General features: G+C 33.9%; 1 protein-coding gene across 1 annotated transcript; it reads right to left on the bottom strand.

Annotated features, from left to right (window-relative positions):
• Positions 1–3,897: 3,897 nt before the first annotated feature.
• LOC140441314 (exoglucanase B-like) lies at positions 3,898–17,814 on the bottom strand. The gene is made up of 2 exons (XM_072531959.1): positions 17,703–17,814; positions 3,898–5,873 (listed from the first exon to the last, which is right to left on the bottom strand). The coding sequence occupies exon 2, from the start codon at positions 5,852–5,854 to the stop codon at positions 3,932–3,934; it is 1,923 nt and encodes a 640-aa protein (XP_072388060.1). The 5' UTR covers positions 5,855–5,873; positions 17,703–17,814; the 3' UTR covers positions 3,898–3,931.
• Positions 17,815–19,083: the final 1,269 nt, after the last annotated feature.

Below are 19,083 nucleotides of genomic sequence, written 5' to 3'. Positions count from 1 at the left end.
TAGTATTTTTAGTATTTTGAGGTCACAACCCCACTATGTTCCACATATATGTAAAAATAAATATTTTGCTGCTTTTCTGCCAGAAGATTATTTTACTTAAAACGACTCACCCACAATTCCATATAATTATTGCGGGAAACAAGTGAAATTTTAAACAATGTTTACATTTTCTGTCCCCTTATTTATGTCAACCTAGCGAACAACAAGCGCTCCCAACTTAAAAAAAATAGGCTTCACTTATTATCCTCCAGTTCTACCTCTATGGATTATGTTTTAAATGGCTGCTAATCATACTACTTTTGGCCGGTTAAAAGTTAATTGGCCGTTAAATCTTGATTAAGTCTATTATCTATATCTGATGAAAGTTATCAACTTAATTACGCCTAACAAAATCGTTCTAATCGGGATTTAACTAGGGTAGAAAGTACCGCCCCTTAAGCATTCAACTGTGCCCTTACCATCCTATTATCACTGTTTGTGTCAAAACGGTTTAGTAGGAAGACGTCTGTGTAAATTTATTTGTTATTTGAGATTATAAAAACAATTTCATTTTTGGTACTGCCATCAAGACTTATCCTCGTCAATCTTCGCTGTTTCGGTTTCTTGTAAAACGTGTGTGTATTCGTAAAGAGATATATTTGAATGGTATATTCTATGGTTATATATTTAAAGATAAAAAGTAGTTTAAAAGTATAAATAAGTTCTTAGAATAAAAATCAAAAGATGTAACTTTGACATGGATAACAATGTGTTTGGATTTATGTTGACTACCCTGTAGGTCGCGTTGCGTCATGTATTATTAGTCATGCGCCCTACTGAAAACAAATTAATGCCACAGTTTGATTATTATTATTGCCATATTTAAGCCCGTTGACTCCCATTACTATCGAAGATCATTATGGTTGTTGTAATTTTTGACTCAGGTGTCGAACATAGCATCGCTGCTGCTACAATTAGAAAAATTTTACTCAAAGATAAAATTCCCTACAGTACCAAATCTTTGGCTGATGGCAAAACCAGTTTAGCTAATGCTCTTTCCTTTCAGGTTAATGTCATACTTCGAGGTAGAAAACATTCATTAACTTTATGATCGGAACCTGATCATGTACAAAGTAGAAAACTTCTACGTTCTGATTTTCTTAGGTTAGCTGATATCATTCTTGATATACCATGTGATTGCTGGTATCATGGTGACGGAATGTCTGTACGCTATCCATTTTCATCTGAATCATTTATATCTGATTTCATGTCAAATTTTGTTCATTTGGCACGAGTTGAATTGAGGAAAGATGAAGCCATTACTCTAGGTCTAACAGAAAGTCTGAAATAAATGACATTTTGTCTAAACATGACTATGTTTTTTGTCCAAGCAAAGAGCCTTTTGCTGAACATTATATAACTTTAACTGATGAATGTTCTTCCTACCGAATGTCCGAGGTTAAAAAAGCACAGCTCAAACAAGAGCTGAAGTGTATACACTTCTTAATGACGGAACCTTAGAGTGTGAGTCCCCATATGCTTCGTATGTAGTATTGGTTCCGAAGAAGGATGGCGGAACTCGTCTTACAGTAGATTATTGTAAAATTTGAAGACAGCAACAAGGCAGCTTTCATTTGTCCCTTTGGCACATTTCGCCATAAGCGCATGCCTTGTGAACTGCCCAATGGACCTTCCACTTTTCAGCGACTTATTGACAAATTTTGCTCTGGTTTACCTAATGTTCGTATACTTCCTTACTTAGATGACCTAATTATTCTATCTGCTACATTTAGTGAGCATCTCACTGATCTTGAGTAAGTATTTTCTCGGCTAACAATTTTTAAATTACATTAAAATCGTTTAAGATGTAATTTCTGTCGTATTTCTGTCCTTTACCTAGGTCATGTAATCACTTCGTCTAGTATAAACCCTGACCCAAATAAGGTTGCCAGTATTGTCAATCGACCTATTCCGAAAAATGTCAAAGAGCTAACTTCATTCCTACAAGCAAGTTCTTTGTTTAGACGTTTTACTGAAAATTTCGCTGACATCCAATCTTCTTAAGAAGAATGTTCGTTGGGCTTGGATCACAAACCAAACTGAAGCTTTCGACCAACTTAAAATTCTTTTATGCTCTAGCCATATACTAAGATAGGCTGATCCCAACCTACCCTATACTCTTATAACCGATGCTAGTTATTACGCATTGGGAGCTTATATACTTTAGAGGGAGGGATCCGAAGAGAAACCGGTGGAATACGCCAGTCGTCTCCTAACAAAGTCTGAACAGAACTACTGTAGTACTGAACTTTAAGCCTTAGCTGTCATCTGGGCATGAAATACATTCAGAGGATATATCGAAAATTCTTAAATCAAAATACAAAATGATCATCAGCCTCTAAAATGGTTAATGTCTCTTAAATCTCCGTCTGGCCGACTCTCGAGATGGGCCTTGTCGTTAAAATGGCCTATGAATTAAAAATATATTATACTCCTGGTCGTTTAAATGTGGTAGCTAATATGCTATCCTGTTAACCAATTGAAAATATTGATGTTAATCTTATCCAAGTTGACTTACCTCAACAAACTGCCAGTGATTTGAGAACAGAACATCCAGCTGTTAAATCGCAGTCAACAGGTTATAGTGCCACGTTTCTAATCTTCGGTCGTGAATTGCGTACTCCCGACAGTGCACAACGAGACTTTTGGACTATTGTACAAAATGATAAATTCGTACCAGAGATAACCACGTACCTAAAGACGCTCAGTAGTATTCTATACCAAGCTCACCAAAATTACGAAGCGAATCAAGATCGTGCAAAGACATATGCCGATAAGTATCGCCATGCCAAGGTGATGTTTAATGTGTCGGACATAGTACTCGTTAACGTGCATGCTCTCTCTTGCGGGAGGACTCTTTCACGCCAAAGTTCGCTCCGCGTCACGATGATTTATACATAATAACCAATAATATAATATCCAATAATAATAACCAACCAATAATAACAAGGTGATTAGCCCAACCAGCTATGAGATATCGTGGCCACAGAACCTAGCCGAACCTCTAGGTAAATACCGTGTATCAGCTCTTGCGTTCAACCGTGCTGATACCGATAGTGATTATGGTATATCTCCTAACCTGTTTGTTTCCATTCGCAGAAGAGAAAGTTCCCCTCAAAACAGCATTAGCCGTGCCTGATGAAACCCATGTATGCGAAGAAGAAGCGTTGCTTCGCTTCATACAGATGTCGAGGCACTCCTTGTAACAATAACACCTATCCCGAATGATGACCCTCCTAGTGAGCTTCTCCGTCATCGCCACCGGAGACATCCCGTCCAGAGGCCTACTTGCTAGTGTTGCATTATATTCAACTTCCCCCTTTGCTTCTAGTTGCGTGAAGCAAATGCGGTGGTTGTAAAAAAATCTCCTTTGTGTATGCAACCCGTGTTGAAATGTATTTGTGTGTATGTTGCCTACCCTCATAGTCGCGCTGCGTCGTGTATTATTACTGATATTATGCCATACGCCCTACTGGAGACAAAGGGCATACTGGGATTATTATCAAAGAATATAGACGCTTATTATTATTGACTTAAGAGGTTATAACGCCTCATGTATCTTTTTAATCTAAGTCCTGTTAATTGTTAATCTTTGTTTTGTTCATGTAAGAATGGTGCTCTAATAAATATACGTTAACATTGAAAATACATTCTTTCCCTAAGTAAAGTAATCAAACAAACTCAACGGTAATTAAAGGGGAAATACCAACATACCCCCCTTATAAAAGCTAATAATAAATAAAAAAATTTAATATTAACTTCTACAGTATAAACAAAGCAAGAAATACAACTAGTAAATATATTAATTCTACAATATTCAAAAGTCTATGCATTATAAAATAAAGTGATAAAAAATAATTTAGTAAAAAATTTATTGAACATCTAATACTACTTATTCATCAAATAGAAGTGCGTAAACTCCAAAACCTAAAGCAACATCTGTTTGATCCCAGAATCTATGGTACTTAAACTTTGGTGCGGGACCACCGTTCATATAATTTTCTATCTTGTACCATTGCGGATCCTTTTTATAAAATGATCTTAAACTAACAAAGGTTGAATTTGAATCAATAACGTCACCATTGGGATAAACTCCATGAAAATCTTTTGGAACATAAACAGATTGGTTAAAGTGAATCTCAGGTTGTTCTTCAACTGAAATTCCTAATGGTGTACGATGCAAATTCCATAAACTGTCAAGTATTTTTTTAGCGAGATTCTTTGCTTCGGCATGATTAGCTCTAGCGGCATAATAGGATAATGTTCTGGCGGTAGCTGCTGCGGGTCCTACCGCATTTCCATGGTAAACTATCTTGCAATGCACATTAGGGGGTGCTCCAGACCAATCCAATGTGCTGGGTATATTATAATCATCTCCTTCAAAGTAAGTGTTTGTGATTATCCAGGACACCCATTTATCTAAAGTTTTCTTAGCCTTCTCGTCTCCAGTTATATAATAATATTGAGCCAAACGATCAGTAGACCAAGGTTGCATTCCAAACCATTGATTTGAAGGAGGATCATATGCAACAGGTTCCCAATTATAAAACATTCCATGGAAAGTGTTATTCATTAATTCTTGTGGTGGTTGCTCATATCTACCATTCCAGCTATTAGTAACACCACCTGCAAATGCACCTTCAACAGATTGTAGATATTCGTATAACTCTAGCTGTCTATTTAAAGATTTTTGCCAATCTTCAACTGCAGTTGCACCGCTGGGGGTCATATTAGGTTCGCTAATTAAGGCGTAGGCCGCCATAGGATTTTGGTATCCAAAATGAGCAACACCATCTGAAATTCTCCAGGAATATCCATTTTCTGAAGACAATGAGCCTCCCCATCCGACATACCATCCTAACAAGTAATGAGCACTATCCTTTCCAGTACCTCCTGGACATTTATACGGATCTATGCAATTACCAATTCTCTTAAAGCTCTTATCGAAAAAGCTGTATCTTAAATAATCTCCTAATTTACCAGCCTTTTGTAAAGTATTAGTTATCTGTGATAATTGGCCACTTTTAGTTGCCCATCTTGAAGCCCAAAATGCTGCTGCAATGGCTCTGGCATCTGCATCTGGAGCAACAGAATATTGCCAGCTAGGGACATGATTTACAGTAGAAGTTATAGAACCAAATCCTTCTGGGCTACCATATTTATGCGAATCGCAGGTTGATTGTGGAATTGTTTTCCAAGCATTCTCTCTTGGTCCTCTTTGATACGTATTAATAAACGATGGTCCAGGCTCATTAGGACCAAGTTCACAGTTTCCAGGACTAGTACCAAAACCATAAACATTATCTACATCTGTCAACCAGTGCATTGCGTAAATGTCAGTAGTTCCATATGTGTCCACTAATTCTTGATATAAGGGGTCGATTCCAACTGGTGCAGGAGGTTCAAATGGTGCCAGAGGATAGTCTTCGGGATATTCCTGTTCTGGGGCATAACTAGAAGGATAAGAGGGGTTATATAGATTGGTATTAGGTTGACTTTCATGTACAGGAATAATATATTTCTCCATTATTTCCCAGGCTTCGTTAAATCTTGAAAAGTTATTTGTAATACCCCCATACATGGCTTCTAACCAAATGAAGTAACTGTGTGTTTCCGATGTTGTCTCATGACCGTAATCAGTCGCTTCTACTACTAGAGTTTCAACAGCGTGGTATGGTATACCTTTTGAAGAAAAATATCCATTATTGGAGTCGTGCATTTTATTATATTGTTCCAGAAACCTTTGCTTGTAAACATTTTCAGAGCTTGTAAAATTTACAATCCCCAAAAGGAGAAGTAAATATAATGTCTTCATCCTTTTTCAATTAAGTTATCTAAAAACAATAAAAAAAATTATAAGATAAATATAACATCTAAATAATTTATATTATAGAATTTGATGAGAACAAATTCCTTTGTGCCGTTAGAGCGGTAGCGAATATAATAAGATATTTTAATATTTCTTAGACCTACACTAAGGTAAAAAAGCCAAGGACCTGTGTCCTTGATATATTTCTTCAAACTGACTTGATCATTTTACCGATTACAAATATCGAACACTTCTTCGGATCTTCTGTGTGATAATCAAATGTGAACTCTGCGTAACATTTAATGGGTCAGCATATAATGACGGTCAGATAATCATAGCTGACAATGACATACTAAATTATGACTCAAAATGGAACACAGAGGTCCTTCTAAGGCTCCTTGATTAGAAAATTTAAATTCCAAGTGCGAATTTTTTACATTAATGTAGAAAGAATATACCGCACCAAGATTTTGTCACGTTATAGTACGTGGGGTTGAATAGACCTTAAATTTCTAATTTTACATTTTATGCAATCTTTAAAGTGTCATAACTGCTGGACCATGAACCACCGCAAATCCTCATAAAATAAAAGCGGAAGTAACGTCAAAACCAGAAGATAAAAAGAAACCTTGGGACAATACCACTAGTCCCTCGCAAAAAATGGTTGCCAAAATACCAAGGGACTCTAATGAGCAGACTAGGTCATACAGTAACGCCACAAAACTATTCAGGATGGCGGTGTCACACAGACACCATCTTCATACTCAACTAGATCAGGCTCAATCAGACATAATAATTGACAAACTGAAACTAGCAGTGGATGAAGTTCCTATTGGAAGTCAAAATCAATTGTTGCAGTTCCATAAAACTTGGTTCTTACCAGCATCCCCGAGAAACAGACTGAGGAAACAACAATCAGAACCCATTTGAAGAGGAAGAATATAGACCATAAGTTGGAAGAGTGGTTGTTTGAGAATTGAAAGATCGGAGAGGACTCGCAAATCCTCGTATACACGATCAACGAGGTCTCCTTTAGAGCACTGAAGGCTGCTTTTTTCAAGGCGTATTAAAGCCTTGGAAAGGTATCCGAAGCCTGCTTCGGCAGAACTTACTGTTGTCATGAGAAAGCTCGAAGTATCTTTGATACAAGAGCCCTGAGTTTACAAAGGCAAAATAAGAGGTCTATCGGGTATTGGTGAAGAGCTTATATTTAGCCGGTCTGCCGAACTCCCAAGGGCCTGCATAATAGTCAAAAGAAATATAGAAACACTAGTATTGATGAATTTCTCTTTCAGGAACTTATCGACAGTAAAGATGAGGATCATAGTGGAAGGAGGTATGAAGGAGATCTCGGATCAGCATACCTCCCTTTTGATGATCCCGAATAACTACTATCAAGGAAATTGAAACAGCTAGTGAGAGATTGTAGGAAACATTTTAGATTGTAGATTGAGAGATTGTAGGACTGCAATTAATCATTGGCTGTGATCCAAACGCGCATCATCTGACTTGTAAAGTACTTGTCTCAGTACATACAACAATGCAAGAGGTGAGACATACAACTTTTGTAACTTCATAACGGAAGGACATAATTTATATAACAGTAGCCACGACTCACGTGGCAAGAACTGTTAATCAAAAATGGCATGTATTAGGTGAGGTATCCCGTTCAGATCATCGACAAGGAAACTTATCGTAATTGTCGTAAAACAAACTGGCAAGAATATCTAGTAGACTTGGAATATTGTTTAAGCAGAGTTAAAGGGACGATAAGGTATACATTGGACCTAAACATGACTGCTGAACAATTTTAAGTGGTTTTCATGTCAGCGTTCGAATGCAAAGGTCTGAGATACTGAGGAATTTCAACAGCAAACTACCCTGGTGGAATAATAACCGTGCAAATCAAAGGGCAGAAGTTAGATTTAAATTTAATTTCGGCAAAATATAAGGTGACTGGGGCGAATATCTCAACTGAAAGATGAAAGCTGAAAGAACTTTTTACGGTGCATTTTCTGAAGTCTGAAAACAAAACTGATGCCACTAGACACTTGGATACCACTTAGACTGGATACAATTTCTAGTGAAAACTGGCGCAAGGCAAAAGATGTGGTAAACCAAGACAAAATCAAATGAGCAATAAACTCATTTAGGCCATATAAATCACCGGGTTCGGACGTGATTTATCCAATACTTCTACAGAAGGGAAATGATCTTCTATACAAAAAATTATGTATGCTACTGTAGACTAGCTTTGGATTGGGGTACATACCAAAAGCTTGGAGGTTAGTAAGGGCCGCTTTTATACGCAAACCTGGTAAAATCAGAGAGGAAAATTTAAGTCCTTACAGCCGATAAGTCTGTTGAGAATACTCTAGAAAAACTGCTCGATAGGCATATTAGGGATGCTATATTGGTTGAAAGACCAATACATTAGAGACAGTCTGCGTACTGACATAAGTCTCCACAGAAACGGCACTGCACCATCTCGTATAGAAGGTAGGGTACGTTCTGGAAATCCAAGATTTAATATTGAGGAAGCATTCGACAACACCACCTATGAAGCAATCACAAGGCCGATTCGTTTAAAAAGAATAGTTGAAACAAATCGCAAACAAACTTTACTGGGGTGAAACAGTGTTAGCACAGGTAGCCAGAGGCTTCCCGCATGAGGAATTTTATCTCCTTTCTTGTGGAATCTGATCATGGATGAGCTGATAGCTAGACTCGGCTACGATAGGCATCATACCCTGGGTTATGCGGATGACCTGTCATCTATGGCCACGGCAAGTTTCACGGCACAGTTAGAGACAAAATGCAACAAGCTCTAACTAGTGACAGAAATGGTTTCAAATGTAGGACTTAACATCAATCCTGAGACCTAAAGAAAAAATTTAGAGGGATTGAGTCTTCTAAGCCTAAATGGTACATGTTTAAATCTGTTGAGTGAAGTAAAGTATCTTGGGGCATTATTAGACTCAAGGCTTACTTGGAACCAACAATAACTACGTTAATGGTAGCCGGACGCACTCATGGAAAAATTTCTTTAAGACCAAACATGTTATATTTAATTTATAACATGGTGATAAAACTCATATTTACGTATGAATCAGTGGTATGGTGGCCAAAGGCGCAGCAAAAAAGTGCCATCCTGAAATTAAGCGGGGTGCAAAGACTTGCTTGCCTCGGAATCACAGGTCTATGAGGGGCATACTAACGGGGAGGGGAGAATGGAATATTATAGATAAAACCTGAGTAACGTACTGGTTAGATCAGAACATAACAACATAATAAATTAAACTAGGGATGCCGAATAACTGATGATTTCTGAACATATGGCATCCAGAAATAAACCTGAAGTACCTTTCCAAGTAGACATTTGTCCATGGCAAATATCTTCACTGTCTAATAGGACAGAGAAAACTCTCGACCTTATAAATGGATTATTTAATGGTGCGAATAACACAGACAGTGTAAGATCATAGGTCAAACTGGTAACAGGTGTATGTTCTCAAAAAACTTGATAGTGTGTAAGATTTCACACACTATCAAGTTTTTTGAGAACATACACATGTTGCCAGTTTGACCTTTATTTTAGAAGTGTGTCTAAGTCATAAAGTATTTTTCCAAGTGAAAGATCAGGCAGGACCAAGTAGGGTACCGAAAAACAACAAAATTTGTAAAGAAATTTTAGCGGCGAAGGAGATCTGGAAGATTAGACTTTGCACCAAAGTAGAAAACCTATATAAACTCGGCGATAGCTTCAATCTCCAAAAATAAGTCACTGGTATACATAATGACCAAGATGAACCAATAATGGCCCCTCGCGATGTACTTAACACCTGAAAAATATATACAGCTAATTTGTTTAACGATCACAGAACACAAAAACCACCACAATTGGGCAACCATTTGAATGTCCTAAGTATTTTGAAAGCTGAGGTTGTACGCTATCAAACTATTAAAAAGTAACAAAGCCCCAGAACCAGATGATATAGATACACTAACAATCAAGTTACTTAATAAAGAAAATCTGGACATTATTGTAAAGCTTTTTAACGATATCTACGATACGGACCAGATTCCATAAAATTGGCTTCACTCTACATTTATCGCTTAACCCAAAACATCACGTGTGAAATTCTACAAAGATCACCTGCTAATAAGTCTAATAAGTCACTTTTTTAAACTTTTTACTTTTTTTGAGAATACTACATACAAGATTATTTAAGAAATGTGAAGAAGTCAGTAGCTGGAGTCAGTTTGGTTTCGAAAATCGACTTGGCACGGGAGAGGTGATCCTTGTTATGCAAATATTAATACAGAATTGTTTATATCAAAGAAAGGATATCTTTCTCTGTCTCATCGATTATGAGAAAGCATTTGACATTGTAAAACATGAACTAATGATATTTTATTGGTGATTTTATTAGTTAGGATTGGATGCCAAGGATAAGAGTTATCGCCGATCTGCATTGGAACCAGACAGCAACAGTGCGTATTCAAAATTTAAATGAAACGGAAGATTTCTCAATAAAAAAGGCTTTATATTTTCTCCGAGCTGTTTAACTTATACGCAGAAAAAGCATTCGCAGAAACAGTGGCAGACTCTACTAAGGATATCAAAGTAAACATTATATTTATTAACAATATTATCTTATATAACAAAATAAGAGCAACAGAGATGGAATTCCTAAAGAGAAGCTGCAGAGTAACAAGAAGAGATAGAATAAATAACATGGAGATAAGAGGAGAATGGGAATGAACTCCGACATAATAGACTACATCGAACAGAAGAAGTTAACCTGGTACGGACATGTCAGAAGAGCAGACCAAAATCGGTGGATAAATAGAATAACAGAGTGGAGCCCGATAGGAAGAAGAAAGAGAGACAGACCCCGAAGATCTTTCAGAGATGAAGTGGACGAAGCAATGAGTAGAAGAAACCTACAGGAAGGGAAAAGGCTAAACAGGAAAAATTTGAGAAAACGGTGAAAACTGTGGAAATCCTTGTATATATATATACATATATATATATATATATATATATATATATATATATATATATATATATATATACCTATATATATATATATATATATATATATATATATGTATATATATATATGTATATATATATATATATATATATATATATATATATATATATATATATATATATATTAGAAATGATTATTTCGACCAAAAAATAATTTATAAATACGTTCGAATTATCGGGTAAAGTGGTCTGTAATGAAAATCTTTCTTTTTTCTAAATTACTCAATATTTCGCCATTTATTTAATAGCTTCTTCAGGAGTAAACTAAAACAATTTGAACATTACAAAAAATGGCGTACAAATACATTTTAAAACACTCACAGAATTTAATTATTTATTTGCGAAATCTTTTAAATTCTGTGAGTGTTTTAAAATGTATTTGTACGACATTTTTTGTAATGTTCAAATTGTTTTAGTTTACTCCTGAAGAAGCTATTAAATAAATGGCGAAATATTGAGTAATTTAGAAAAAAGAAAGATTTTCATTACAGACCAGTTTACCCGATAATTCGAACGTATATATATATATATATATATATATATATATATATATATCTTATATAACAACATAATGTCTTTCAAATTATTTTACTCTTGCAGATGAAGCTTTGGGTTTGAAAATAAATATCAAGAAGATAGAAAAAATGATTATAGGTCCAAATAATTACCCAAATGCAGAGATATATGTAGCTGGACAAGAAATCATGCAAGTCAGATGGTTAAAATACTTGGGTTATCTGCTAAACGATAGTTGGGACCCTGAGACTAAAATGAAATGCAGAGTAGAACAAGCCAGAATCTTTTTTTAAACTTCGTAAATTTCGAAATGATTGCAAATTGGATTTCATCCTAAGATACAAGATGCTAAAGTATTACGTTTGGTCTGTTATCTTGGATAAAATGGAAGCGTGTACGTTAAAGACCAGATCCATTAGCAAACTTAAGTTTTTGAAATGTGGTGCCTGCGCGGAATGCTTAGAATATTATGAAGTCAGAAATGAAGAAGTATTAGGAAGAGCAGGATTCCAGGATTGGAATTGATTATGTAAAAAGTAAGAAGACTGCATATTTAGGGCACATATTACGAGAAGAATGATACACTTTTCAGCAACTAGTATATCTTAGCGATAATCTTAGATAATTTAAAATGTATACATGATAATAATTAAAAATGGATAATTTTCCGCCTCTTGGGCCTCCTGAACAAGAACTGGAGCAACATTAGGCAAATCCAAATATGAAACAATCTTTGCAAGTGTCACTAATCAAAATGTACCTAAATTTGTACACTAGAAAAATGTACACTAGAAAATACAAAGTTGGAAGAATATTTGTTTGCAGTTGGTGATTTAATGCACCCAAAATATTCTTTTCTCCTCTAGAATTGGCTAACAATTTTCTACAAATTATCAAAGGAATAATAACTACTGTAAACCACCAAAAAATTCAGGCTCGTAAATTGATGTCACCAAATGAAAGATTATTGATATCAACTGTTTGTTCTTTAATCCCACATTCAATTATTCAAAATGTACTTTCTAATTTGGGATTAAATTCGGTAACTCCAAGCAATTTTTTTTTTAAATTAGTACATCAAACCATAATTACAAATACATTTTCAGTTTCAGAAGGCATACTTTTATTTCTCCCTGACTCTGACCAATACGTGACTCAATAATTGTAAATTATTATGAAATGGCATCATATCGTATATTACTTGTAATGCAGAAGGATCTATGTACTAACTGCAGGCAATTGAGACATTCTGCTAAACATTGCTGCTCCAACTACTTCAACCGATCCAATAAACAATGAATGCACACTATCGACTAAACCGGATATCCATATTTTACCTTCTACTCATGTTACAGAAAGCACTAATTCCCAACAAATGTCATACGATCCTCCTTCAAACAAACGAAATCGTTCTGAAATTATAATCCCTCCATCAAATGACACTCCAGTAAATAACCCCTTTCCAGACCCAAAATTGAAAAAGCAAATGTCTTCAATCGCAGACAAAGGAACCATTAAAGTAACTGACGATACAAAAAATTCAGCTAGACGAAAATATGAAGATACTTCAGTAACCCATTCAATATATTATGCAACATTCGTAGATATGGTGAAAGAAATAATAAGTTAGACTTACTCACAATCAATTTAATTTAACTAATCGGACGACCGGTTTCGCTTTCTACAATATGCAAAGCATCTTCAGGTCACGATACAAAGTTAAAATGCTGAAAACAATAATCCCTTATTAGGGTGTTGTCTAATAAAGATAAAAACATAGGTAGGTGATACAAATTATATAAATTACAGTAATTATGCCAATATTACATGTCTGTGGTTTTATAAATGAATAAAATTAATAATAATAAAATGTTTAAGCAGACAAGGTAAGACCCACAAATTGGTAACATCGTCTATTAAACTGTAATGAATCAATAAATAAATGAACAACTAAATAAACATTACTTACATGCCGGTACTCTATTAATTGATGGTTGAAAGAACATGGTTCAAACTATCTTGGATTGTTGATTGGAGAACTCAGGTTAACTATTGTAATTGTTTAACAGTAAACTGGGAAGTTCTTGAGGAGACAGATTTTATCCAATGAAGTAGAGATAAGTGGAATGTATTGTTTGTTTTATGAAAGTAATGTTCTATACCATTAATTTCTTTAAAGTTATTTAAGTTTATTCTGGAGATATATTTATGAAATATATTTATGAAAAATATTTCATAAATATATCTCCAGAATAAACTTAAATAACTTTAAAGAAATTAATGGTATAGAACATTACTTTCATAAAACAAACAATACATTCCACTTATCTCTACTTCATTGGATAAAATCTGTCTCCTCAAGAACTTCCCAGTTTACTGTTAAACAATTACAATAGTTAACCTGAGTTCTCCAATCAACAATCCAAGATAGTTTGAACCATGTTCTTTCAACCATCAATTAATAGAGTACCGGCATGTAAGTAATGTTTATTTAGTTGTTCATTTATTTATTGATTCATTACAGTTTAATAGACGATGTTACCAATTTGTGGGTCTTACCTTGTCTGCTTAAACATTTTATTATTATTAATTTTATTCATTTATAAAACCACAGACATGTAATATTGGCATAATTACTGTAATTTATATAATTTGTATCACCTACCTATGTTTTTATCTTTATTAGACAACACCCTAATAAGGGATTATTGTTTTCAGCATTTTAACTTTGTATCGTGACCTGAAGATGCTTTGCATATTGTAGAAAGCGAAACCGGTCGTCCGATTAGTTAAATTAAATTGATTGTGAGTAAGTCTAACTTATTATTTCTTTCACCTTTTGAAATGGACTCACACAAGCAACACATTCATGATTATTCGTAGATATATTGGAAAATGCTCATGGCACCCCTGACCCAGTAAGCTTTAAACCGACTACATGAAATAAAATAGAAAATCAAAAAATAGATGCGCTAGACTTCAAAACAAAATATTTAAATCCATACAATCAGAAACAAACACCGAATCCGATAATTAAACTGTAAAAGATATATTATAATGGGTTTCTCAATTATCCAGTGGAACCTACGAGGATATTACACTCTTCTAGAGATGTTACAACAAATGATTAAAAAACCCTCACCATCCGTATTATGTTGACAAGAAACTTAGTTTAAAAATACTAAAGTTCATAATTTAAAAAACTTCACCTGCAGATATAAAAATAGGGAAAATGTAGATTATGCTATGGGGGCGTAGCGATCTACACTCCTTCATCCATCGATGCAGAAATTCTTCAAATCAATACGTAACTTGATCGACATGAAAATCTCAGATTTGATCAAACAAATACATTCAGCTCGTCTAAAACTTGGAGATTTTCATGGACATAATTATACATGGGGATCAAAAAAAATTACTCCATTAAGTCGTAGAATCGAAATAGTGTTGGATCAAATATTCATTTTGACATTTTAACTGGTAAATCCTCTCTGCTATAGACCTTTCAATATGTGATCCAGCATGATTAGCTATCTTATCTTAAGATGTACTTTCTGATTTAAATGATAGCGACCTCTTTCCGATTGTAATAACAAATCCTGACAGTATACAATAATCTTGTAATGTTGTAAAATGGAATGTCAAAAATACAAATTGGCACGACTATTGTAATCTAGTTACAAATGAAATGAATACATTGAATACAATACATGGAAAAAGTGTTTATTTCAGAATTAAATTAATCTACACCAATAAATAAAGTATGGCAAATGATACGGAAGATATCCGGAAAAAATATTCCAAACCACATTAACTTCTTAAAACAAAATCAAAAAATATACACTTCCCTTCTAGACATAGCCAATATTCTAGCTAATAGTTTTGAAAGATTCTCAAGCGACGATGTTCTTTCTCCAGATTTCTTGACTAAAGAAGAAAGGGCTGAATCCTTTTTCAGCTTTTTTCCTTTAAATAATCCCATAACCATGGATGAATTAGAATACTCACTCAATAATACGAAAAACTCTTCTCCCGGTCCTAATAACATTCCTGCAATATTTCTTCAACAACTTCTTTCATCTTCAAAGAACCGCTTGCTGGATATCTATAATAATACATGGAGACATGGCAAGTTTCTGAGATTCATAAAGTAATGGCATGTGGACAAAAATGTATTGCAGTATTTTTTGGCATAACTAGAACATGCGATACAGTTTGGCGACATGGTATTATTCAAATACTTAATCGATGGGGAATAAAAGTAATATAGCACAATTCATTAAAAAATTCCTATCTGATCGAACTTTTAATGTACGAGATAACGGTACTTTATCTAAATACAAAAATTTAAAAAAAAACGAAATTCCCCAAGGGTCTAATTTAAGTATCTCCCTATTTCTTATTGCAATAAATAATCTGATGGTTTATAAAATGATAAAACTCTCCAAGCTCATTTACAGAAAGTACTAAGAAATCTCGAATCATGGATAAATTCTACTGGTTTTCAATTATCAACAACAAAATCAAAGGCTGTTTTTTTCAAAAAAAGAGGTTATATCATTCCAGAATTAAAACTATTTAGTAAAGAAATAAATATGTTGAGAAAATTAAATGTTTAGGCGTGACATTTGACAACAGATTATTCAGGAATCACCACATTCATGATCTAAAATGTACTTGTCAATCTACACTTAACATTATAAAAACTGTTGCACACAACATGTGGAGAGCAGAGAGTAAAACACTGACTCTTATGTACAAATCATTTATCAGGTCCAAACTCGATTACGCTTGTATTATTTACGATTCAGCAAAACTATATTTGATAAAACAACTCGATCAAATACAAAATACTGCACTAGGTGCCTTTTATACTAGCCCTACTGAAAGTTTACACTGTGAAGCTGGAGAAGTCCCCCTGGAATGTCGAAGAAAACAACTTTTACTAACATCTGCAGCTTCCATACAGGCAAATGCTATTAAGCTATGATTGACCTGAATGAATAACCTGTAGCGCAAATGAATCCTGTTAACCACTATGTAAATTCAGGCCGTTTTAGGAATATTTTTACAACACATGCTAGGCTTGATCTTCCTTTTTATGAACGGGTAAATAACTACCTCAGTGAATTTGAATTCAAATTTCCAGATACCTATTGCTTACCAACTATCAATGCCAAACTTTCCATACATAAAAAATCAGATAACCATCCCAAAGCATTATATCAATAGGTCCTTCAAGAACTCCAGACATATAGTAATCATAATCTTATATATACCGATGCCTCTAAAACTATAGAGGGAGTTAGAGCAGCATTTATGTTTAATAAAACAAAAATATTAATTAAGCTCCCCAAATTAACATCCATTTACACAGCCGGGGTAACCGCTATCCTCAATGCAATAAATTTTGTGGTAGAAAATAGTATCAAAAATCCTGTCATTATTAGGGATTCCTTAAGTTCCGTAACTGCCTTAAACAACTTATATCCTAGCCATACTTATTAAATCAGCATTAAACTGCAAATTATGAACATAAATGTCAACTTTCTATGGATTACTTCAAATATCAAAATTGCTGGTGATAAAAAAGTAGATTTCTTAACAAAACTAGCAGTCTCGAGTCCAGAAGCTGTAGAAATCAGAAAAGATACCTTACAAGCAGTATCAACTGACGGAACTGATATGAAAAATTTGTCATCATATTTATATTCCATAAATGTACCAAATAAATTGTAAAACTTACCATTGTACATACTATTTTAATGGGAATAAGCCACAATTTAATTTTAAAATAAGTTTATTGACACTTCGGAAGTCGTTCTTGAGCATTTGTGGAAATTTAAACGTCAATAAACTTATTTTAACCTTCAATTAAGGCTTATTCCCATTAAAATAGTATCTACTTTAAAATGCCACAAGAAGATAGCTTCAGAACAATATTTTTAAATTGTACTACGCCAATAACCTTTTGAGGTTGAGGCATAAATAAATAAAAAAAAATGCAGCTTTCCATAGAATATGTAACGCAAAAACCATTATAAGAAAATACTGGCTCTAATCTATATATGTATGACACAACCGCTGTAGTAAAGAGTCAAACACTATGATGTCAAAGTCCGGTTGAAGTCAACTGGAGGGAACATTCAAAATCATGAGTGGCCAGGCAAAATCAAATAAAAAATCGCAGCTTTTCTTAGAAAAGATATGAGAAAAACACTAGTAGTACATAATCTAACACTAATATATATTACAGATACTTCAATAAGAAATACTTACCTATTAAGTCATATAATTTATGAAAAAACGCTGTTGACTACAAAGTATATAAGAATAAATTGGTCTTCCAAATTTATATCAAATTCAAAATACTTCCAAATGTACTCTGATAACACGAGTTAAAGTATTGATTGTATTTTAATACAAATCTTGTAATTTTATCCATAAGTACGTAATTCAAAACGAAAACCACTTATGAAGTAAACGGCATAAGTTCGATTAATTACAATTGTAATAATAATAATAAACACACTTAGTAACAAATGGGTTTATAGGTCAAAAATTGAATATATATCTCATTTTCATTAAAAATCGTTTTAGTTTTTCTTACTTTACGCTTCATTTCTATATCTCATTTTCATTAAAAATCGTTTTAGTTTTTCTTACTTTACGCTTCATTTCATATTGTTCTTTGGTTTTCCCTCTCCAATTTTTTTCTTTTCGCCATTTGCATTAGATAAACACCGTACAATAATATTATAGTCATCATTTTTCATACATCCGTTTTATTGTAAAGAAAATTAAAATATTTTACCATTTTAAAACATATTAAACACTTATAGATTATACGATAATTAAATTGTGTACCCCGGAGGTAAAGTCCTATGTCCATTTTTATCGAAATTTAGATTATTGCACTTTTGAATATAACTTTGCTGGCTCTACACATAGGTAAACCATACTATGTCCAGAGACAATTTTACGGCAAGTTACCGACTTTTTAATAAACACCAAGTCCACTTCCAGTCAGAGGTAAACAACACCATGTGGACTTGGTGTTGTTTACCTCTACTATATGTGTGCACGGTCATTTACCATCCGGGCATAGTGTTATGTACCCTTGTACACTTCCCGTCATATAAAAATGGTACACTTTTTTTCCCAATGTAAACCAGTGTTCAGACCAGAGATATATAAGAGAACCTCTCTTACATATCTCTGGTTCAGACTGGAGACAATGGTTGGTGAAACAATTCATTGTTGCCATCACAGAGAAAACGGAATTGAACTAAATCTAAATAAAAAAATAACTTTTAAAAATGTGTTTAGATAAATATTATTTTTATTATTAACAACAAAAAACGGTAGCTAATAAATTTAACAACCAGAGAGACGGTTGAGTTAATGTCCAAAATGTTTGACGAATTTTTTAATAATGGAGATATGACAAAACACTATTATTTCAGCAGTTTCGAATTATAATACATATATTTAAATTCCACACTTCCACTGTAAAAGTTATTCATTTTGTATTAATTTCAAATTAAATTTTTAATTTTTCCAGTGTGTTTTATTTATTCTAGTATGCCACAACTCAATACAGTTTTGTGCTACACTTTACGAGAAACGAATGACACCTCTCGATTTGAAATTAAACATA

This window comes from Diabrotica undecimpunctata, chromosome 5, assembly GCF_040954645.1.
Source record: "Diabrotica undecimpunctata isolate CICGRU chromosome 5, icDiaUnde3, whole genome shotgun sequence".
NCBI lineage: Eukaryota > Metazoa > Arthropoda > Insecta > Coleoptera > Chrysomelidae > Diabrotica > Diabrotica undecimpunctata.
Note: the sequence above shows the minus strand (reverse complement) of the source record. Positions and strands in the feature narration are given on the sequence as shown.